Source organism: Amphibalanus amphitrite, unplaced genomic scaffold (genome assembly GCF_019059575.1).
Source record: "Amphibalanus amphitrite isolate SeventyFive unplaced genomic scaffold, NRLGWU_Aamphi_draft 000146F_arrow, whole genome shotgun sequence".
Taxonomy (NCBI): Eukaryota; Metazoa; Arthropoda; class Thecostraca; order Balanomorpha; family Balanidae; genus Amphibalanus; species Amphibalanus amphitrite.
In genome coordinates this window covers 904,758-927,691 of record NW_024881641.1, presented here as the reverse complement: position 1 = coordinate 927,691, position 22,934 = coordinate 904,758, and the positions used below count along the sequence as shown (strand labels likewise).

The following is a 22,934-nucleotide window of genomic DNA, read 5'->3' as shown; positions in this document are numbered from 1 at the left end:
GCCAAAAAAGGGGCGACTCCGGCTCCTTTTTATTTTTTGAAGAGGAAAAAAATAATTGACCTAGTTCGGTTTGACAGTACAAAGCAGTAAAACATATGGTACTATTGGTCTCAAGATAAGAGCCCAGGCGACCTGTAGTTTTGATGCGGTGAATACCTCACCCTCGCCACAACTCGAGTGGGGGTGGCGCTGGCTGGGAGGAGGGGTGCACTCGGCCCGAGTTGTGGCGAGGGCAATGGTATTCACCGCATCAAAACTACAGGTCGCCTGGGACCTTATCTTGAGATATAGTACGTCATGGGCCATCAAGTGAATGAAAAAAGCCGAATATCCCCAGTATCCCACAGTACGCAATGAACTTCCTGTCTGCTCTTCCCCCCCCCCCCCAACGTCTACTGCATCCCCAGAACATGAGGACCGGTCATCAGGTGACGGCCATTGTTTTTAAGCCAGTGCAGTGGACTGCGACTCCCAGCACCGTCTCTTCCCACCCCCACCCCCACCCCCCAATGCAGCTGAGACGGGTGTCAGCTTACGATGGTTCAGTGAACTCCGATTCGCGGCGACTGCGTTTCCAATGCTATCGCTTCCTAGTCCTTTGTTCCTAGTCCTGTTGAGAAAAATAGCCTTAGTGGCTAGTTGTTATGCAAATACAGAAGCAACGTGTACCAATCCAATTTTTCTTCCACCCGTATTTAATCGATTGCATAGCCCAGCCAGCAATTCGCTTGGGCTGAACTGTGGCAAGCGTCGGGCAGCTTGGGCTTAGCTTGGGTTTGCCCACTTTGATCAAAACCAATGTATTTTTTACTAGGGCTGAGCGGGGGCATGCCGCAGCTATGCCCACGTGCGGATAGCAGTAGCTCAGCCCGACATCTGCCCGCGCATCCAAAACAGGCTTAACTTGGGCGGAGCGCGGGCTGATCAAGCTGGCTGTGTCCTTTGGCTAACTGGAGTAAAGCCGGAGCTTAGCCATACTTGTTCGGCTGTTCGCGCATGCGCAGTTCTGCGCCAATCATGTGCAGCGTTTGTGACAGTCTGCGCGCTGTGCGACGAAACGACACACCGGTGTTGGGGCATTTGGTGGTTGATGTTTGGGCGCGTGTGAGAGCGCGAAAAAGGGATAGTGCTCACTGCTCTTATCAAGTGGACTGGCATGGAGTTTTACGGTAGGTAAGTGTATTGAATGGTGCGCTTGATCGTATGTAAACGTCATGATTTTGACTGAGTTTCACACCATCAAACATGAAGCTGAATAGCTGTTCAGCCTGGCGACTCATACCCTCGCTCAGAAAAGCTGCATTCCGTGCCTTTATATCTTTGTGAAATACCAGCACTTCTGACCCAGGAAAATGAAATACGAAACACAAATATTTATCTACTTATCACCGAGCACGCTCATTCTCTGTCCGCATTTAAAATCAAAGGAACATTTTATACGGATCAATGAGAAGTGCTTTTACAGTATTAATGCATCAATAAGTTATTTTTCAAGCAAACATGCAATGTAAATTAAACCAATGAATCTCTTTTTCAGGTACGTACCATTAGAGCAAATGGTTCAAAAAATAAAATAGTTATACAAACCAGGACCGGGTGGACGCCGCAGTCGCCCTCGCCAAGTGGTTTAGCGGAAACTGCCTGCTTATAATTAAGTAGGTATACCTATGTACATAGTTATACGGAAACTGCGCCGAAAACTGGCCGGCCACCTACTGCAGATGTGTGTGTGTGGAGGAGCCAGACGCCTCCAAAGCTCCCATTCACCAGAGTGAAGTTCCTTATAAACGATTGTTTGCTTATTGCTTTATGTCTTATGAGCGATTACTTGCTGTCCTTACTTTATGCTTTCGGTTGAGTGCTTAACCAAGTATTATGAACGGGGAGGGAGGCTAGCGGGCCTTGTGATTGTTTTATAGTTTTGATGGCGTTTTTTCATGACTCATGCCATATTACTGCTGCAGTTTGCAGTCCACTGTTTCATGTATTTGTGTTTCATTTGACGTGTTTGTAGTCGTTTGAAATATACATTCAATCAAAGTCAACCACTACTTTCCTTTTGCAATGCTCGAGCCTCGATGACCGGTTAACAGAGCATATGAGTGACCGTAACAATGTTAAATATGCATTGAAACCGCACAACCTGCTGAAAGTGCATTGGCTGCTCCTTGCTACTTGATCCAGTGTGAAGCAAAAGCAAGATGAAGTCAAGTCGAGACTTGAGAAAACAGGAGCCGTCACTCGAGCCGAACCCGAGCAAAGCCACAGCAGTTTGCAATGTATAAACCCCATTCACTTCTATGGCTTAAGTCGGGATAGACAGGGCACACAGAGTGGGCTTGCCGGAGTTCAGCCCGCTCGGGCCCAGAGTAATCTCCATTATATAAATGGATTCACTGCTCGGGCTTAAATCGGGCTAACGCCAATCGTCGCTCAACTAGGGCTAAGCTACGGCTGTCCGGAGCTCGCAGAGCGGGCATACCTCCGGCAGAGCATGGGCTTTAGTCGGCGTTTTTGTGTCATACGCCGACTTTAGCCCAAGCCCCAGCCGACTTTAGCCCGACTAAAAATCTCGGGCAATCCGAACTTGAGCCTGCTTGGGCCCGGAGCAAAATTGCTGGCTGGGAGGGGATGTACTGAGACGGAGCCGGAGCCGCCGGAGCCGGAGCCGCCGGAGCCGGACCATTTTACTCGGAGCCGGAGCCGGAGCCGGAGCCGCCATAACATTTCACCCGGAGCCGGAGCCGGAGCCGGAGCCGATTTTTTTCTCCGGAGCCGGAGCCGGAGCCGGAGCCGTCTGAAATTTCCACGGCTCCGCATCCCTGATTATAAGTCAATGGAGAAAAATGAAAATGCCTCTAGATCCGTGTGTACGCATAGAAACAGTCCAAACATTTCAGAATCACAATGATTTAGACCACCCGTGACGACCATGGTGTCTTTTTTGCTGATAGCCTCTAGAAAGGTTATCCGAGGTCATTTGAGACTACAAACAGATTTTTGCCAATAAGTCTCGATTGGAAAGATATAGGACGCTGGGGATGGCCTCATTGTGTTTGTCTTGTTGAGACGCATCGAATGATATGCAATATGACCTTCTCCGGTCAGGTCATGACCTTGACCTGAGGTCAAATTTTCAAGTTGACCTTTCAAGTTCAAATTATTGTTCATTCGACGCGTCTTGGCGAGAGGAACACGATTCTGGCAATAGAAATGTCGTGGCTTTTTTTAGTCAAAAGTCATTGTCGAAAAACACTTTTCATAAACACAGCTATTTTTGGAGTTTTTGCCCTCTGGAGGCTAAACCGTTGACCTGAGGTCAATTTTGATTATGACCTTATCGAAAGAAGAGTTCAAGAGCTATCGATTGCTTTTCCATGCGTTTTTCAAGCTATCATAGTTTCTGAGATAAATGCATGTTTACTGAAAAATATAATGACATTTAGCAAATTATGACCTTTGCTGACCTGCAGTGACCCCAATATTGCTCTAAGATGAAAAATGACCGAAATACTTTCAAACGTACGCATTGAGAGCTATCGACTGCTTTTTACCGCGTCTTTCTAGCCCTCTTAGTTTTTGAGTTAGAGGTGGGTGGTAACATATGGCCCCCCCCCCCCCCCCCACTAGGGCGAAGTTGGCTGAGACCGCCACTGGGGCGCAGGTTAATCGGCCCCTCCCGCTACAGCGGGCAGGGTCCATCAATGGCCCTACGGGGCGAGGATTAAAGCTTCACCTACTATTAAACATTACAATTACAATTAAACTTTGAGTATATCCTATGCTTTAAATGCTTTTTATTGATACAACGGTACCAATTGAACACTTCGTGACCTAAACAACAAAAGCTGGCCTTTCTTTCATACGATTTGAAAGGAATGGTTAATTGACGAATGTTTCAATGTTCATTACAGTAGGACAAGCTCTAGCCCTCTATGCCTGCTTATCTATTTATATGCAAACAGCAAATCAATACGCTCGGTATGGCGAGCTCAACGACCAGAGCTTTGAGAAAAGCCACTGCGTGTACGGTGTACCAATGCAGGGGCGCGGGAACTACTTTCCGCCTGGGGGGGGCACACCATAAAAGAGATCAACCTAGGGTACCCCCAAATCTAGTTTTCTCACCGGTTTTAGGCCACTTATTTTTCACCCCTCGGCTTTTTCGACAAAAAGAAAACAAAGGTTGCAAAAAAAGTGTGGTATTCCGTCTCAAAGCTGTGGGGGCACCGCCCCCACAGCCCCAGAGTTGGGGGGGGGGGGCAAGCTGCCCCCACTGCCCCCCCGGCTCCCGCGCCTATGTACCAATGTTGAACATTATACATCTGTAGGTACACTTAGCAGACTACTTACACCTATCAAATTGCATGCAACTTTCGGTAGCGCAATTGTGGATGTAAGTTAGACATCGATCAATGACATATGACATTGACATCAATGACATTGACGACATCAACTATTGAGTACCTACTTTGCATTTTGGACACACAGCAGTCGGCGCTGATACGCAAGCTAGCCGGTAGACAGTTAGTTCCTAGGATTCATACGACGCTATGTCCGAAGTATGGTAGGCATACACCAGCAGAGACACCATTTATGATGCCTGTTTTTAGAAAACTGCACAAAATCGAGCAATTCAAGCAACACATTGCGGGCAAAGTTTTACCACTTTACCCTATTGCAGCCTTAAAATCAATGCCAACTGCTAACAATGACACGTTCCATCCATATACGTCTATCTATTGCACCTTACAGTCTTTCACGTGCACACGTATTAATCGGTCGTCACCTTGGCTTATGGCGTTGCCACCACGCAGCGAAGTGTGGTTTGCACGGCGCGGCCGCCGCTGTTGTGGCTGCGATTTGCGAATGTCGGCGGTTGCCATGGCGCCGATCCCATTGTTCGGCCAGTGCGTGCTACTGCCGACTCTCACGTCAGGGTCTGTGGTCAAAATAAAGTTATTGTTTGTTGTGGTTTAAGGGCACGTCGACGTCGAAGGCGCCCATAAAGTACATTTATAGAATAACACGATATATCTTCCTCTTTATTGGGCCCCTATAAATGATTGGGCCTTTCTATTATATCCACGGGGCTGATGTCTGCCACTGTTTTATCCTTTGGGTCCTGCTTTCTTGGGCTGGAAGATTTCGCAGTAGCATGGACATCTTTGTGTTATCGGTCGTAATCATTGAACCGTGTCTTATAAAGATCTGACTCCATATATTCGAACGAGAGTCATGGGTTAGTCGAAGCAAAATCACCTCAGTAATTGCCCGACGCCGAGAAAGCACCGTGACCAAGGCTGCAGTCGAGCGGGGACTGACGTCAGACGAGAGAGCTAAACTTTACAAAATAGGTAACATATCGCAAACGAAGGACAGTTATACGGTACACAACCCGACCAACGACTGGGGAACATGTAGCCGGCTTCTGACGAACTGCTTGTATTGCTTTCAGCCACAATGTTCTTCAGATCACGGGGGGAATAGAAGAGATCGGCTCAATGCGATGGCCAATCTTCCTCACACTCCTGCTGGCCTGGATACTGGTGTATTTCTCCCTCTGGAAATCCGTCAAGTCGTCGGGCAAAGTAAGTCTTCCCATATGCTGAGATCATTTAAATTTCAAATGCATAGTGCAGGTGCACCGTTTCTGCCGCCCACTCGATTCCCTTGCTACTCGTTAAGCCAACCACTGAACAACCATTACGCCACATGAACTGTAAAAAATGTCGAGTCTGATGGCGTAAAAGGCACCGATCCTGTCTTACCTGCACCTCAGACAGATGTTAATTGTAATGACGACCAAACGTGGACATCGCTTTGAGCAATTTATGTCTCCAGCGTTAAAATTAGGAGCGAAAGTAGTACGTGTCAGTTGCTTATCAACACTAATTAGCAAGAGCCTACCGGTAGGAACTAGGAGGGATATTCACACTTTCTCAGTCCGCTCGGTGGAAACTAGTCAAACTGGTCCCGAACAGTGTTCGGCCCGGCGGTAAGGGGCGTTCACGGTCACTTTTGTTGAGACTGAACCCACTGCAAACACGGCCTCGGCACCCACGATAAGGCCGGTTGGAGCCGTGTGCAGGTGACGGGCGCCCAGCTGACCAGTCCGTGCCCCAGCTGATCGGTCCGTGTCGCCCACAGGTGGTCTACTTCACGGTCATCACGCCGTACGTGCTGATCGCCGTGTTCCTGTGGCGGGCGCTCACCCTGGAGGGGGCCTACGACGGACTGCGCTTCCTCTTCCAGCCCCGGTGGGAACTGCTCAAAGATGCCAAGGCAAGCACCCAACGATTTTATTATTATATAAAATATTATTATATAATAATAAATAATTATTATTAGTATTATATTAGTGTGATGGTTTGCCCAATTACCATCAAGTGTCAACTATTGATATTCGTACCGAGAAGGAAATCATTGCTCATCGTACCAGAAGCCGGACGTTACCAGAACTTGTGGCAACAATGAGCCAGCAAAGCTGTTTGCTAGCAGAGCACATGGTTTGTGTGTGTAAACAATTAACGAAATGGGTGTTGTGTCTGTCTTGATTTTAATGTCACGGAGCGTGATTTTCCATCGCATCAACGCGTGTATTCCTACGCATTGTTCGCGATAACGATCACTAGGATGGTCTGCCGGGACGCTCCACAGTGAGCTCACGCACACAGGACTTGTCAGGGGAAAAGGATAGGTTCGGCGCGAGTGGCGAACGCTATTGAGCGTGTCCGACAGTCCTTCAGCACCACAATGGAACAGTTTGTCGCCATCAGGACGCCGTCAATAAATCAATGGCAACTATGTCCAAACGGACATCGATCATCCGCGGATAAATGGTGTCCATTTTTAACCAGATCGGAATGCACGGCTATGTCTTACTCGGCTTGATGGTCGCACATCGCCAAGAAAAGACGGATAAGTTTCCACGGCAACTCTCTGAAGTTCACGTCACAATTTTCCATTTGTATGGTGAACGTGTGCATAGAGAAAAGGGCGGTAGACGACCACCCGCCACTGTCGGCAGGTGTGGGTGAACGCGGCCGCGCAGAACTTCAACTCGGTCGGCATCGCCTTCGGATCGATGATAGCGTTCGCCAGCTACAACAAGGTCAACAACCGGTCCATTATGTTGGACACCATGGTGATCTGCTGTCTGAACTCGGCCACCAGCATCTTGGCCGGCATCATCGTCTTCGCCACGCTGGGAAACATCGCCCATGAGCTGCAGAGCAAAATCGAGGACGTCGTCACTGCCGGTACGCCTATGCTATCTTTGCTTATCTCCCAAGTGCATTGCAATTTCATGATCTCGTTTCCATGGTCATCACTGGTACATATAGGTACGGGCGGAAAGCAACCAAACCTCATGTATTAATTTTACCCAGCAGAATCCTAGGTGCGATCATAACGCACAAGTAACATCAAACCACTGGACTGGACCAAGACTGGACTTCTCCGATCCGTCCGGTTTATTTCCGCAGCCGCTGAGCAGTTAGTGTATAACACAGGTACAATCTGACGATACGACGATCTGACGACCGTACGATCCGTTCACAGGTCCCGGGCTGGTGTTTGTGATCTATCCGAAGGCGCTGGCCGGCATGCCCGTCCCTCAGCTGTGGGCTTTCCTCTTCTTCTTCATGCTGCTCTGCTTGGGTTTGGACAGCCAGGTACAGCCTCCACGCATAGCTTGTAGTTAAACTCCGAGAGCACAGCTACTTAAATATTAAAAGGAGTGTAAATATTAAAAGGAGTGTGTATAGTGGATAGCCACATCCAATGGAATGAAAAGGCAGATAAATCATAATTGACATTTAGATAGCGCTTTGAAAAAACAAATACGCTAGGCACGTAGCCCAGCATGAAGTACAACGTAGTCGTCCCCATACGCCGACATTGCACACTCACAATGTACAGCCGTGATTGCTTCGGAAATAGCACGGCCGGTGCGTAAGTTCTAGGAGCCTGGTGTGATCTGCCAATAGCCTCTATTGATCGCGCCAATTGACGGCCTAATACAGTGCTTATTGAATCATGAGTCACAGAGTCCAGTGTACTCATTACGATCGCACGGACAGCATCATTACAGAGCGATATTATATTCATGTGTGCCGTCAGAGTTACATTGTCACGTTCTGCTAAAACGTGACCTGTTCCCTCCCTCTTGTCAGTTTGCGACGCTGGAAGTGGTGATCACCACGCTTCAGGACGCGTACGGCAAGTGGATCAAAGCCTATCTGAAGCGTCACGAGGTGCTGGTGCTGCTCATGTGTTTCGTCTCGTTCGTGCTCGGTCTACCTCATGTGATGCAGGTCAGTGGAGGCAGCGCCGGCCGGGCGGTCACACCGCCCAGAGGTGGCACCTGCTCTGGGGAGGTGGACCGCCTGGAGTTCACGTGATCGCTAGCTGGTTTGAGCTGCTCCCAAAGCTCTTGGGACCTAAAACGTGCGCGGCCTTTCAGTTGTGCTACTTCACGGTGAGTTTCAACTATGGCGAATATATTCTGAGACACGACTCAACGACACGGGAGCGCTGAATTAGAAAGGCCAATGGTTTCTGGCGCAAATGAATTAGCTACAGCAGCAATGGAAAGAGTAGACAATGCGCTGAATAGAACGATGTTTGTTTTCTGACGAGAAATGCACCAGCACAACGCGTTCAGAAATGTTATTACACAAGGGCAAACATTAGAAACATATAAAACATATTTCGACTAATTGAATCTGAGACTGCTCAATGCAGGAGCTGGTGTACCAAGCATAGTAGAATTAGCGTATTTAGTAATTATGTACCATATGGGCTAGTGAAACGGCATTCCATTCAGAGCCTGCCTGTTTCATTCTGGGTATGGGCGGCCGCCGCCGCGCCGCTGGTACCGCACCACACGGCACACGCCGCCGGTAACCGTCCCCTTCTGGCCGCTCCGCAGGGAGGCATGTTCGTCTTTCAGCTGATGGACTACTACGTGGCCGGCATATCGCTCATGTTCCTGGCGTTCTTCGAGGTGATCGCCGTCACGTGGGTGTACGGCACGGAGCGGCTGAGCCGGGACTACGCGGCCATGACCGGCGCCCGGCCGCTCGTCTACTTCCAGGTGTGCTGGAGGTTCCTGGCGCCGTTCCTCATACTGGTGAGAAGGCTGTGAGGTCGTGACGCGGACGGTGTGGGCGGTTAGACACTAAGCTCGGACGGTAGTGACGGAATAACCCACCGACCGCTATGTTGGCGATGTTGCCAGGTAGACTTCAGTCTCCGATTAGCACGTCAATAAGCCAGCTGGTTCGCGCGTCTGTATGATGTTCTAACTGTTAAACACACGTTCCGCCGATCGATGAAGTACCACCCAGACACTCGTGCGATCCTGTTTGAAGCCCGTGTTGCCGTGTTTGCCTTCATGTGCTGCCGTGGTGGACACGCCGCGCCGTCCTCTGACCGCGTTCCTTCCCGCCGACCTCCCAGGCGATCTGGATCTTCAGTCTGATCGACTACGAGCGGCCCAGCTACGACGGCTACCACTACCCGGAGTGGGGCATCCGGCTGGGCTGGTTCCTGGCCTCGCTCTCTATCCTGCCGATACCGTTGTGCGCCGTGGTCGCGCTGTGCCAGGCCACCGGCAGCACCCCGTGGCAGGTGAGCTTCCCGTGCGCCGGCACGTGAGACACCCAGTACCAGGAAACAGTGCCGCGGCGCGCTCCACACATATCGACCTGGGACCGCCGCCTCCCTCCCCGTGCCGATCCGACATCGACAGAGCCCTGGGACCAGGCTCGGTCGCCGCACGCCGCGACTACCTGTGGATTGGGATCGATGTCGGCGGGCCCCGCCGTCTCCCACGGATAATGTCAGCTGCACTGCGGTCAGAGTCCTGGCGCCTGAGGCTGCGGCACGAGCCAAGCCATTAGCGTAGTAGTAATAGTCATCGGAAGCCGGAGGGACACGGTGTATCTTCTTTTAGGAGATAAAAATACTTATGCTGGGGATCAAAAAGATAAGTTGCAATATGGCTGCGGGATGTAGCGAGTATGACACAGCGTTTTTGCGCCATCTTAACGTTCCCCGTGTTGTGCCTCGACAGCGCCTGATGAACGCAATACAGCCGGACCCGACGCTGTACACAAAGCCGGACCCGGAGTACTTCAACGAAGGGCTCGAGCTGGAGTCGGGAGCGGCGAGTAAAGCCGACCTGGTGACGGTCGCGTCCACAAGGGGCGACGGCTTCCCCTCAGCGCCGCCCACTGCCGTGTGACCTGACCCGACCCGACCCGAACCGGCAACGAGCTGCGAACCACTCGCTGGTCGTAGCTGGCACTGGGACAGATAACACAGAGAAGGCAAACGTCCGCGGAACCATGCCGGGTGATTTGAAAAGCATAAACGCTAAAAGAGGCTGAGCAATAGAGCTGATACATAACTTAACCATTTTTCATTAACAGGTGGATCTACCTTGTGTTTTACCTGGAGAACTCAATTGCGCGTTGTACTTAGCAATCATTCGTTCCCGCATAGAACAGGTCTTTATTACAATCATTACAAGGGCTAGGACAGAGATGACGTCAATCGTTCTTCTCTCCACTGTGGAGTGGACCAATCTCAGCGGCGTGTCAGAAAAATGGGAGGTGACTGGATCGCCTGTGTGTCGCGGTGACTGGCGTGTAAGCAGGAGTTCGTCGGTGCTGTACCACCACAGACAGGTCATATGTCGGCGGTCATATGCTGAGTGTTCCACGGACAGCGGTTGGGTCGGTGCGCACGGCCGCCGAACAGCAGCTCGCTGCCAGTCCCGCGCGGTCCGTGTCGGTAAAGCCGTCCCTCGTGTGTTTGGATGCCAGTTTTGTCTACGCGTGGCTGTGGCGTGGACATGTGCAATGTTCTACTGCGTACGAGTTAAATGTGTGAGTGTGTGTGGTCCACTGAGAGTGTTTTACACGTCCAGAATAATTGTATACTTCGTATCCCAGTTTGTACGTCACATTTACGCCAGGATGTTCGAGAGCATACAATAGAAAAGTATGCGCCTCTGCCTAACTGGAGGAAACAAAGGGGGGCCCAACGTTATGCAGGTGCCTTGGATAGCCGCCTAAATAAACAACTAGAGCAGTGCAAGCGATTCTGATGTCAGAATGCGACCCGTGTATCGTGTAAACATTTTGCAATTTGCTGGACTTTCCACGCAACGGCACGAATTTTGATGATCTCAAGTGAAGGTGACGTGAAGTAAAGACTTCAAGTGAAGATTAAAAAAGTACGGCACTCAAAGATGTGTCCATTTGTACGTGTATTGTTTTGCGATCGAACAGCATTCGGCAGTTCGAAAGTAATCAACAAGATGAGTGCCGGCAACAAGCGCCAACAAATAATTCGACACAGCACAGGCCGGGTGGCGGGATGATTATGAGTCATCAGCATGACAAGCACGGACACGATGTGGCTGAGACTGGCTAACACTCACCAAGTAGCGTCTCTGATGAGCCAATGAAAGACGGTGGCGCCCTCTGCCGTCCTACACGCCGGGCAGGCCGCGGGTCTCGGCGATATTCGGCAGCTTTAGGGCCATGATGGCCTCGCGCATCTGGTGGCGCCGGTGCGGGTCGGCCGACGCCCACATCTCCTCTAGATGGCTCTCCTGGTGCCGCTGTCGGGGCGCGGTGGAGCCGGTGGTCAGCAGGGCGGAGGACACAGCGCACGGGGACCATCGACGGTCGGGCGGGTCAGAGCCCGAGTGCAGACCGCTCCAGTGATTCAATATGCACGTTTAAGAATGGCCACGCATGGCACTGCAATGATAAACTGCTCTAGTAACAAGCCAGAATGCTGCCGTACGGTTAATGCTCAATCGAACTTCGAAGTCATAGCTCACCTTGAGGAACCGAAAGCAGTGCATGATGGTGGCTCCCATGTACAGAGTACGCGGAGTGATTGGCTGTCCCTCTAATGACGTCATGAATGGCAGGGCTGAGGCGAGCAGACGGTGGGCGGCGTGCGAGACGCGCAGTAACGCCACGCGCGTGACGGCGTTACAGTACTTCACTGGGGAGCGGCACAGGACAAGAACGGTCAAACTCAGAAACCCACAGCAATGCTTGCTTGCATCACGTACCACCAACCAGCCAGCAGCGGCACAGAACATGTGCGGTCAAACTTGGAAACGCGAAGCAGGGCTTACACCAGCACCTACCAACAGATCTGCCCGCGACCTACCCACGTTAATTTACATCACACTTATAAGGTGGGTAACGAAAGCGGATGGCGGAACCATCCTCTCACGGCTGTCAAAACGGGTCTCAGAACGTGCTTCGCTTTAGTCTCAACTTTTCGAAAATGAAATTACAGATCGATGCATCTCCCACTCACTTCCCATCCAGAAGACGCAGGACATGAGCTCATAAACGATGCACATTACGTCACACAGGCACGACCAAATTACCGTCATTGCATTTGGAGCAAGCACTCATAGATTTTAAAGAGGTAAGACTCAACTTTAGAAGGAATAACAATAACATCTTAGTACTTAACCGCTAAATAGCACGTACCGATTAGCCGTGATCGCACCGTTGCAACGCCATAGTCGCCGTGAATCTGATCCACAACTTCTAGAACGGCCCGGTAGATGGCGTCCTCGTTGACAACCAGGCGGGCGTGCGCCTTCTCACCCGGAGGGGCAAGTTCCAGCACAAAATATCTATTATGGAAAACCGATTGTTAAGAGGGGTGAAGCACAGGTGAAGAGGGAATGATCGATCAATTATAAACATTTACAGAGCACCAGTGCCAGTGCCTGATGGAACGAGAGGGCCAGGTCAGTGATTTCTCAAATTAACTTCAATGCTGTGTTCCTTTCCACCTATGTAAAGCAGTCACCGTTCAAATCAGCATTGGTAAAAGCTGGATTTCATTGGTTGGAAGACGTGTCTATGCTCCCCTCCATAGCTTAGGCAGTGCTCCTTGACTTACTTACGTAGAAAGCATAGAAGTTGGAATTTGGATAGGACAGGGGCCTTAACCCGCGCCCTGCTGGGGGGGGGGTGTTTGAACACCCCCCTTGTGGTTTTTCGCGAATATCTCAAAAACGGCGGCGCGGAGCGCCGCCGTTTTTGGTACACCTTATCATGCATGAATTCTACACATGTTGTGAAAATTTCAGACCAAGGTCATTCAAGGTCAGGTCACCAGGTCACTTGAAGTGACCTCACCTCATAAAAAGTTTCAATGTCTGTCATAGCTACACCGAGTGACCGATCGCTTTGAAACTTTCAGCGATTGCTAAGAGCAATAGCATGTACAAAATGTATATATCAGAATTTTGATATCGATGACCTAAGGTCAGGTCAATTTTGCGACCTCCCCATTATAAGTCAATGTGAGAAAATTGAAATGCGCCTCTTTTGGACGAAAGACATTATAAACACTCGCAAACACCGAATTACAAGTGGTTTAGACAGAAAATGGTGTCCGTGACCCTTGTTTATGCCCTGAGGTCATCTTAGGTCACGAATGGTATCTAACAGTTTTTCACAAATAACTTTTGATAGAGGCATGCTAGAGTGATGAAAACGCCTTAGATGTGTTCAGCTCGACGATACGGATCGACTGATATGCAACATGACCTTTTCCGGTCAGGTCATGACCTTGACCTGAGGTCAAATTTTCAAGTTGACCTTTCAAGGTCAAGTTATAGTTCATTCGATGCGTCTTTACGAGAGGAACACGATGCCGGTAAAAGTAAGCTCGTACAAGGCTTGGGTCAAAAGTTATTGCAGAAAAACTGTTTTCGAAAAAATCGGCTATTTTTGCAGTTTTTGCCCCCTGCAGGCAAAACCGTTGACGTAAGATCAAATCTGAGAGAATTACTCAGAAAGGGCGTTAATAGGGCTATCGAATGCGCTTTTCCGCGGCGCTGTAGCTCTATTGGTTCCCGAGTTATGCGTTGGCTTCTTGGAAATTGTCGACATTCGACCTGGAAATCGGCGAAATTTTGCCTTCAATGACCTCTGGTGACCTGACCTTTGACCTGACCAAAAATTGACCGAAGTGATTTCGTCATTATTTTTGACGCTCTTTCGAACGCCGCCTTCCGCGTATCGCTACGTGGCCCAGGAGCCGAGTTACAAGGGGGGGGGGTGTTCAAACACCCCCCCCCCCCCCAGCAGGGCGTGGAAATCCAGGACCCACAGCCGGGCGCGGGTTTATAAAGGTATGATTTCAAGCTTTTATGACTTGGCATCTTAATTCAAGTTACGTTTTTTTCGGCTACTAGTCGTTTATCGTTTTCCTTTCGAATTTTCGACCTTCGCATCGGGGTAGTTATCAAGAAACATAGCACCAAGTTGTTGCTATTACTACATTTGAAAAAATATATGGGTGGCAAAACAATAATTCAATATGTTGTACCCTTTATAAGCATTTCTAGTCGAGCTTATCGTGCGTCTCACTATTCGTCTGCGTGAGGGGTGTCGTGTGTGATGTGTGCCAAGTGGGCGTCGAGCCGATTTTTCAATTGGTTTAGAGTATCGGAGGAGACGAGCGTTGGCGGTAGCTGATATTCCAGTCGTTGATAACGCAAATGGAGAACGCGTTGCGCCGGAACCTGGAGACTGTGCTTATGCATTCTCACCATGGCTTGACCAAGAGGCAGAAGGTGGAAACAGATTTTGAACAGGTGACTGGGCAACTATTTTAGATTGTCACTGCTGGGGGCTTCAGGCCAAACCAGCAACAATAAGCTTAACCGAAAAATACCAGCCAAAAAGAGTTGTGCCATTCCTGAGTGATTCAAGTTGTTTGTCAGCTAAGTTAACACTCTACCAAAAGCTAGTGACATTGGGCATTGTAAGCAACTGAAAACATGAGTGAAGTGAAGTCCTCATGAGCTTTGGGTGTAAATAAGGAGGTAATAACTTTTCATCACCTTCCTATAATTACCACCAAACTGAAAATGCTGGTGAACTCACCGCATGTTACACATTTGCACAGTACATGCTGAAAACACACATAAGCCTAAAAATTTGCAATGCCTGCCTGCTTGAAATTGTTCACATATTTCATCTGACATCAATTACACTGATGCACAATAATTTATTACACTTGACACTTACCTATGCTTCAATCGCACCATGGCTTTGAGGAGTTCTTGCTTGAATCAGAAATGTATTATCTGGGAAAGTGGGTATTCTCTTAAATGCTGCACATTCATAGGTAACCTATTGACAATCTTAGTAAAAGTAATTGCTATTTAGTATGTCCAGTTGAGTTTTATATGAGCTATTCCAGACCAGTAGCCATTCAGATGTTTTCAGATAATCTTGACTGATCAGTTTATAGGAGGGTGTTCACTGTTCAGTCATTATAGTCAGGGGCGCCGCCACGGATTTTTGACTGGGGGGGGGACGGACTGACCGACTGAAAACCCAAAAGTAGACATTCTTACCGTGGCTTTTTCGGTCGGATGCATTCAACGTTTAAAGCAAATATGCCACTTTTAACATAGGGTTTTGAACTGAAGTAACAGTTTTGTAGCTTGAGCTGAGACGAGAACAAATCAGGAGCTTTTATGGCCCAACGATCATCCTAGCTAGCCAAATATATCGGTATCGATTTTAGGTTTGAAGACTGAAGTCATTCCCATAGATTACACCTTGTCATTCTCTTACCGAGGAATCCATTCCCTTACGGAAAAATGCTAGCCAATCAGCATTCAGCTGGTTTGAATTACATACTATGCTTGGTCAACGCGTAATTAGCATCCGCTGCAATATAGGTAAGTAGCCTCTACGAAAGATGGAAAATAGTGATGTAAAAATAAATATAAAATCCTTTTGCAAATATTCATTATTTCCTGACCATTTTAAGTTTAAAAACTCATAAAACTGTGGCAAAACAACTGGTTTGAGGAAAGTAGTTTAGGTACATAGGTGTCGATTTCTACCGAGTTGGGGGTGCCCGGGCGCAGCAAATCCGCCGCCGGCGGTGACCTTGACCCGCGCGGTCTGTTGAGGCTCCAAAGCCAAGCTGGCCGAGCCGGCGGGAAATTTGGAGAGCTCGGGCACCCCCGACTTGGCGGAAATGGACACCCATGTTTAGGTATTTCCAAGTAATGGCTATAGACCGCATTCCCACCGAGTAGGGGAAGCCGGGGGAAGCCCGGCATAGTAAGCTCTTTTTGATTTTTATTACATACCATACGTGCTGTATAAAATGTTGACATCCTGCTAGCTAGCTAAGTTCATTGGCCGTGTTTTCCCAAAAATTCGGTTTCGTGGAATAAGTATAAGGTTGAGAAAATCGAGTTTCAAAAAAGTGTTGATTTTTCTGGGGTAAGCCCGGCATAGGGGTAACGCCGGCCACCTCCCCAGCGCTTTACAACGAGTTGATGAAACCATTATGTGTTTTCCAAATATTAACGGAAAGTGAAATATTAAGGTACTAATTAGCTCTGGACATCTTAGAGTTTATGTCACTACTGGTATTTAAGCTAGCGTCTACTACATATACAGTACAGGTCGATGAAAATCGTGATGCAAAATTGACAAAAAATGTGTATTTCAAAATTGCTTAAAATTTATTTTTCTTTTTACCTTAATGCATCATATTGCATATCATTCGACTCGGCTGATGAAGAAGAACACAACGACACCATTTTTGAAGCTCTAGCTTCATTGTCTGTCGCGTTATCTGCAAAAACATAGTTTGACCCTAGTTGACCTTAAGTGACATGACTGGCTTTGTCTATGATAACATGTTTATTTTCGAAATTTATCTTTGATCTAGGTGTAAACCAAACATGCTCAGTACCTATTATCTCATGGAAAACAGTGGTTTAGTGGCCATGCTCTCGGTTGGGGGTAAGCTTGGCCACTCGCCCGGGGTTACCCCAATGTGCTAATTTTTATTTTAGAACAGCGATATTCGAAAAAATGTCATACTTAAGCCAGCCTGCCTCGTCACCCCTCACTACAAACACTTAAACGGTCCTTACATAACATTCGTATAAATATTAGTACATACTGTATGGTATAACATTAACAGTGCAACACATCTCACTTTTTAGCTAAAAACCCTTAAAATATCATTTTTGCGCTATAACTTTAACAATATGCATTTTTTGTCGGCCTTAACTTTTTTGCTCGCGTTACCTTAGCTGCCACGCTGAAAGGACAAACAGTTGAGCATTTTATTGTGAATAATTTAGCCGGAAACGGGGTGGCCGGGCTTCCCCCGCGCCCGGGCTTCCCCCGGCTTCCCCCACCTACCTACATATATACACATGGATGTCCGATTCAGTTTGACACGGCAAAGCCTCGTGTTCTATCACGGTATAATTGCTGATGTATGCCACTAATATGATCGATAATGCATAGGTATTGCATATCCGCGTGGGGGAGGGGGCGTTGTATAGTCACAAATCTCTCTTTTTGGTTTGTGCACGAATGGGCGCGAAAATTGGCAAAAAACATTAGGCAAAACTGCTCCAAAATACGAATTTTGCAGCCCGTGTAACAAGCTTGATACCAGAAAACCTTAGGTCAGGAAAACCAAGTCAAGTAGTCAAGTCGCCTCAAAGTTTTGTGGTCCTGTCAACCGTATAGCTTATTTCTTAGAAGCTGGAAATTTAGTGTAGCGTGACTGCAGAAGTGTGCGGTCGGAGCCGGAATCAGTCGGAGTTGACTGTTTTGGCCAGTTTTGGCCAGAGTCGGAGTTGAAGTCTTCGAAAATGTTCGGATTTTGACTTCGAGGTCGGATTGGTGTAAAGTCATGTTCTTGGCTGGTTGGACGAAATATATTAGGCCCGTGTTCGGCCAGTCGTGTTATACGACACACGTTGATCACGATATCAAAAATCGGCAGTTCTGCGATGACATGGGTCGGATAAGTGCTGGAGATTTTGTTGGCCGAGGTGGCAGGGGTCAGACCAATGCATGTAGGCCCACACCCCATATACTGAGTATCTAAACCTCCTGGACCCTCTCAGGTTCGGCACCGGCCGTTCCATCTCTTCCATCCTCAGGACAGTCAAATCCTTCTCCACGCGGCAACCCCCTGTTCCGGGCTGGACGGGCAACTCTATCCCATGCGGGAATGGCTCCACTGGAGCTATAGTCCTTTGCCGGGTGCAGTGAGTGCCAGTGGGCTGGGCTGCCTGTTCAATTGGTTGGGTTCATCCCAAGTGGCTCACTGGGGTGGCTGCCCTGACTAATGTCTCCCACTAATTCTTTCATACCTGCGGCTCTGAAACCTGCTCTGAAATGGTCTCATTGGACCGAAGGGCCTAATCAAATTTCGAGTAGGATAACAACCAGTAAAACGCCTTTTGGGGTGACCAACGGAGCGAACGAGAGGGTGGGGTGGGCCTTGCACGTGCGAAATAGCGAGGGGATACCTCCAACTAACTTGTGCACTGCACCCTTCTAACCGGTCCCTAACGATGTGCCAAATTTGAGGCGCAATCGGCCTAGCCGTTCTCGAGATCTGGAAGCGGCATCCTGCACGTGCGCACGTGCAAAATGGGTCCCAACTGACTTTTGCACGGCACCCTACTAACCGGTCCCTAACATGTATCAGATTTCAGCACAATCGGTTCAGCCGTTCTCGAGATCTGGATTCGACCCCTGCATGTGCGCACGTGCAGCAGCACCCCAACTGTGGCACATGGATATGCATTGCCTAGTGGGTATACCCGGTATACCTACCTACTTGCCAACTTTCAGCGCAATCAGCCCAGTAGTTGCCAAGATATTGAAATTGTTACAAACTAACTGACACTTCTTCGTTTTTCACGTGGCACGTGCATATGGGGTCACTCACATGCATCGGGAATAGTCCGATACTCGTTAAAAGGAACGAATCTAGTGCTACCTTACAAAAATTAACGCATGTAAATCGGTCAAGTGGTTGCTGAGATATAAGCCTAGCAAAAGCGTGACCACGGCATACTCAGAAATTTCCGCTAACCTACGAAAGACTACGCTCGCTTCGCTCGCTCCGTAATGAGTTTGGGGGGGACGTCCCCCTTCCATTCTGAGAGTGGGGGGGACGCGTCCCCCCCGTCCCCCCCGGTGGCGGCGCCCATGATTATAGTTACTACACAGTCACAAATGTATACTTGCTGCTTGCCACTTGCCACAGCCAACAAGGCACTTGATGAGTGGTCAGCACCCAGCAGGTCCTTCCGGGTGGTCACCAGTCACCACCCTGAGGAACCTAGCTTTCAGAAATGCTATATTTCTACTTGAATGCAACACAATTGGCTCAAACACTAAGAGGAGGGTGGAGTCAGATGAATCCTTCCAGTTTTTTTTTCACAAATGTTACATATGATGTAACGAACAGGGTGGCATCAAAATGAAACTTCAGTACCTCTTGACTTAAACCATACTCTGCTTGGGGGGGAGGCAGATTTGGCCATCATACAGGCGTCTCACATGCCGCCACCTCCTAGTGAAAAGTCGCTAGACTCTCCAGTTCTTGAGGTATTTACATGGATTTTGCTTTGGGTTGCACATTGGTAGGTTGCAGGTTTGTAGGTTATAGGCTCATAGGTTATAGCTTGTATAATGTACCTATAGTAGGTTTGTAGGTTTAGGTTGGTAAGTCATAGGTTAGTAGGTAAGTTAGGTCAGGTTAGATTGTTTTTCGGTAAGACATTTAGATCAGACTTTTATAGGCAAAATTATTGTAATTATCTCCAGAACTGCAGACTGGAGAGTCAAGCAATTTTTCATAAGCGAGTGGCAGCATGTCACTGTGAGACGCCTGCTATATGAATATTATGAATACTGCAGAATCTGGCCTCCTCCCTGATTTTGGAAATATCTTTGCATTGCTCAAAGGTGGTCATGTCAAACTTTCAGTACCTAACTAATCATACCTACATCAATTTGACATAGTCTCTGTAAAGTTGAGCAAAATCTGTCAGATTCTTAGAATCATGTTTTTGTTGTCATGTCATGCCATTTTTGCTATTAGACTTTGAAAAGCTTACAAGTCTTTCATGCATCTAACATCAAAAGTTTTTAAAGGGAACAATACAAAACAAGTGTACATGGGTTGTTATGGCATGCTGCCTTTCAGATGACCTCTTATCTCATTTCTTGGGTGAAAATGATGCATTTTTATCCAAAATTTGGTATTAGTATATATTAGGTCCGAGTGGACAATTGTGACGCTGTTGATACAAATATGTAACAGCAAAAAATTTAGGTTTTAGGTTAGGTTAGGTTGTAGGTTTGTAGGTTTTAGGTTGTAGGTTTGTAGGAAGGTTAGGTTAGGTTAGGTTGTAGGTTTGTAGGTTGGTAAGTTGTAGGTAAATAGGTAAACCGCGCTTTCTTTCATCATTCAACATAAGCATAACCGCACTCAAGCGCTGATAGAAACTCTGAAAAACTCTGTCAAAGAAGCAAACACTCAAGAACGAATCGTCTTCCTCCTAGAATGCAAGCGCAGACAACTTGCGTGTATATATGTTAATATTCATAACTCACTGTATGTACCATTCCGCAACTAGAAGGAAGATGTATTCACTGAGCAGGCTTTGTGTGACGTTTAAAAACTATGAAATGATTGTTTACTTCAGACCTGACGATGTGCTATGCACGAAACAGTTGTCTCATTTTCTTGGCCCTATTTTGAATACAATTATTAGCATGAGGCTTAGGGTTTTCATTGCATTTATATATACCGTTAAAACCCTTTATATCATAAATAACATATATAAATAACACACCGCACAACCCCCACAACGCCTGCCTCAGCCTTGCCGCACACGCCGCACAACACGTGTAAAAACAAGCCATCAGAATGCGCCAACTAATGTCACTACTCCCTCTTGCTCGTCTCAAGGTAAAGCTGCCAACCTTTCCTTGGTAGAGAAAATCTTGGAGGAAAATTACAGCCCACAGTACGGAAAGGAATCTTGCTTACGACGAGTAGTAAAGTAATCTTGCTAACGGCATCCACTTACTAATGTTAGAAAACGTCTGTTTAACCAGCAGCAGCGTATATCAGCCTCACAGCAGCAGCGCCAGCCAGCATATTTCGGGGTGTTTCAATATAGCTCAAAATTGGTAGGTATATACAGGGTGGAAAGTAATTACGCGAACATGTATTTTCTTACAATTTCGCCCGTCAGTGGAGATTTTGTATGAGCGCGGGCTGTCATGGAACATTATTGGTCGTGTTTGTTGTCGCCTCATCTACCAAAAGTGACCTTACTTTGAAAAATGACTTGGAAGGTCTACAACACGTCTCGACTTCGAATGGTGCAGACGCCATACGCTGCACAAGACCACAATGTGCAAAGATCGCAATTTGGTGTTGCCAGGGAAAGCGTTTGTGTTTATTTTGGCTGGATTGGTGCGGAAGGGATTCGGAACGGTCTCGGCACCAGCATTACTCAATTACACGTTTGGTTGAAGCATAATAAAACTTAAAAGGACTTAAAAAGCAAAGCCGTTGGCGGCAGTAAAACCTCGGCGAATTCAGGCGCGAATGGGTGGTCACCATTTCCGCGACCAAACGACAACAGTCGATCCGAAAACAGGCGAAATGGTTTACCTACTATGGCCGGGTACCCGATCTAAGCTATCACGATTCATACATAAATCCGTGAAAATTCGAAAATCAAGCCGTACAAACAATCGAGATGGCCAAAATTCATGAATTAACAGCAGGATTGTCCATTTAAGTTTTCTAAAGACCGGCAAACCGGAACAGAGGAGGACAGGCAGCTGGCTTTGTGGTTGGGTGAGACATCTTCGAAGCTATTTCATCTGTCAAACCTGCAGAACAACGCGTTGGGGGCTGCTGATGCGTCCGACGTCCCGCCCGTCCCAACCTTCAAACATCCGGCAAAGGAACACACATCAGCGTGTTATGAGCGCCCAGATGGTGTCAGAATTGCATGTAGTGACCAAAAAGGCAACCAAAAATAAAGTATTCAACTAGTGGAACATCCTTCCAGACGAGTCTCTTTATCTTATCCACCAATGCACCAAAAGGGGCAAAATGATTGAGCGCACTTTTGTGCCCGACGCAAAGAAACTCTTCTTCATGATTGATAAAGTCCTTCCTCTCACGGCCAAAACGACGCAAGACTGGTGCTTTGAGAACCTGTTCTTCTTCTGGGCATATAATGGTCAATCTGGGAATAGCCCAGACCTCAATTTGATCAAAAATATCCAGGCGACTCTTCAGGACAGCGTCTAAGAGCTGCTAGTAGCCACCAACATCGATTGCCTCACCAGACAGCTCCAGGAGGCGTGGACTAAGCTTTGGCCAACAGTGCTTGACATGCTCATGTCGATTATGCCTGAACGCCTTTGTCAGTGTATCGCACATAAATAGGAATATATGAAAGGATGAAATTTTCATGTCACCGCCGCTTTTTCCATTGCTATAAGACGAAAAAGTATGTTCGCGTAATTACTTTCCACCCTGTAGGGCCTCCAAGTCATCAAGTCCAGTCCTCGATGCGATGATTCCGGAAATGTACAGTGGGTCTCCAGAGCCACCACGTGGCGCTACGGTCGGGGTAGGGCGAGTCCAAATCCCGAGGGAAGTGAGGTCACCGGTCATTGTGGGGGAAGGAGGGAGGGGAGTGATGCGGTATCACGGCGCACGGGGCGTGCGTAGCGCCGGGAGTGGGCCGCCCAGGGCCGCCCGCCACTGCGCCGAGGCTGAGGGGAGGGGATGATGGTTGCGGGTGCGTTCACTCCGGTATGGTGGTATCCTGTTCAGTGTTCATGTGGAACCAGCAAAAATGCGACTGAAGGGAATCATTATCTCAAACAAACGGGCAAGCCAGAGGCAGCGTCAGTTCCAGCCAAAATGTTGAACAATGATAGGTAATCGAAATGTAGGACGTATTCATAGCATGCAACTATTCAGTCGATAGTTGCATGATGCTTTTCATGATGCATGATGAGGCTTTTCTATAC

The 22,934-nt window shown here is 48.1% G+C and overlaps 2 protein-coding genes across 8 annotated transcripts in view; one reads left to right on the top strand and one right to left on the bottom strand.

Moving 5' to 3' along the window:
* The window catches only part of LOC122382761 (sodium- and chloride-dependent GABA transporter ine-like), a 36,449-nt gene extending 25,340 nt beyond the window's left edge, over positions 1-11,109 (top strand). For both annotated transcript variants that reach the window (XM_043368531.1, XM_043368530.1), the window contains exons 6-13: positions 5,459-5,591; positions 6,151-6,285; positions 7,031-7,262; positions 7,564-7,676; positions 8,178-8,318; positions 8,936-9,136; positions 9,466-9,636; positions 10,082-11,109. In XM_043368531.1, coding sequence (XP_043224466.1) covers positions 5,459-5,591; positions 6,151-6,285; positions 7,031-7,262; positions 7,564-7,676; positions 8,178-8,318; positions 8,936-9,136; positions 9,466-9,636; positions 10,082-10,252 — 1,297 coding nt within the window. In that variant the 3' untranslated portion in view covers positions 10,253-11,109. The remainder of the gene's footprint in view (positions 1-5,458; positions 5,592-6,150; positions 6,286-7,030; positions 7,263-7,563; positions 7,677-8,177; positions 8,319-8,935; positions 9,137-9,465; positions 9,637-10,081) is intronic.
* On the bottom strand, positions 4,187-20,795 carry LOC122382764 (ribonuclease P/MRP protein subunit POP5-like). Of its 6 annotated transcripts, none has more exons than XR_006256721.1 (6): positions 20,723-20,792; positions 15,099-15,157; positions 12,537-12,685; positions 11,864-12,033; positions 11,456-11,638; positions 4,187-4,942 (listed from the first exon to the last, which is right to left on the bottom strand). XR_006256721.1 is itself a non-coding variant. In XM_043368536.1 (5 exons), the coding sequence occupies exons 2-5, from the start codon at positions 15,116-15,118 to the stop codon at positions 11,507-11,509; spliced, it is 471 nt and encodes a 156-aa protein (XP_043224471.1). In that variant the 5' UTR covers positions 15,119-15,157; positions 20,746-20,795; the 3' UTR covers positions 11,269-11,506. The 6 variants fall into 6 exon arrangements, 4 of the variants coding, with proteins under 4 accessions (XP_043224471.1, XP_043224468.1, XP_043224470.1 ...); XR_006256722.1 differs by having other exon boundaries at positions 20,746-20,768; XM_043368536.1 differs by lacking the exon at positions 4,187-4,942 and having other exon boundaries at positions 11,269-11,638; positions 20,746-20,795.
* Between the last annotated feature and the right edge of the window lie 2,139 nt (positions 20,796-22,934).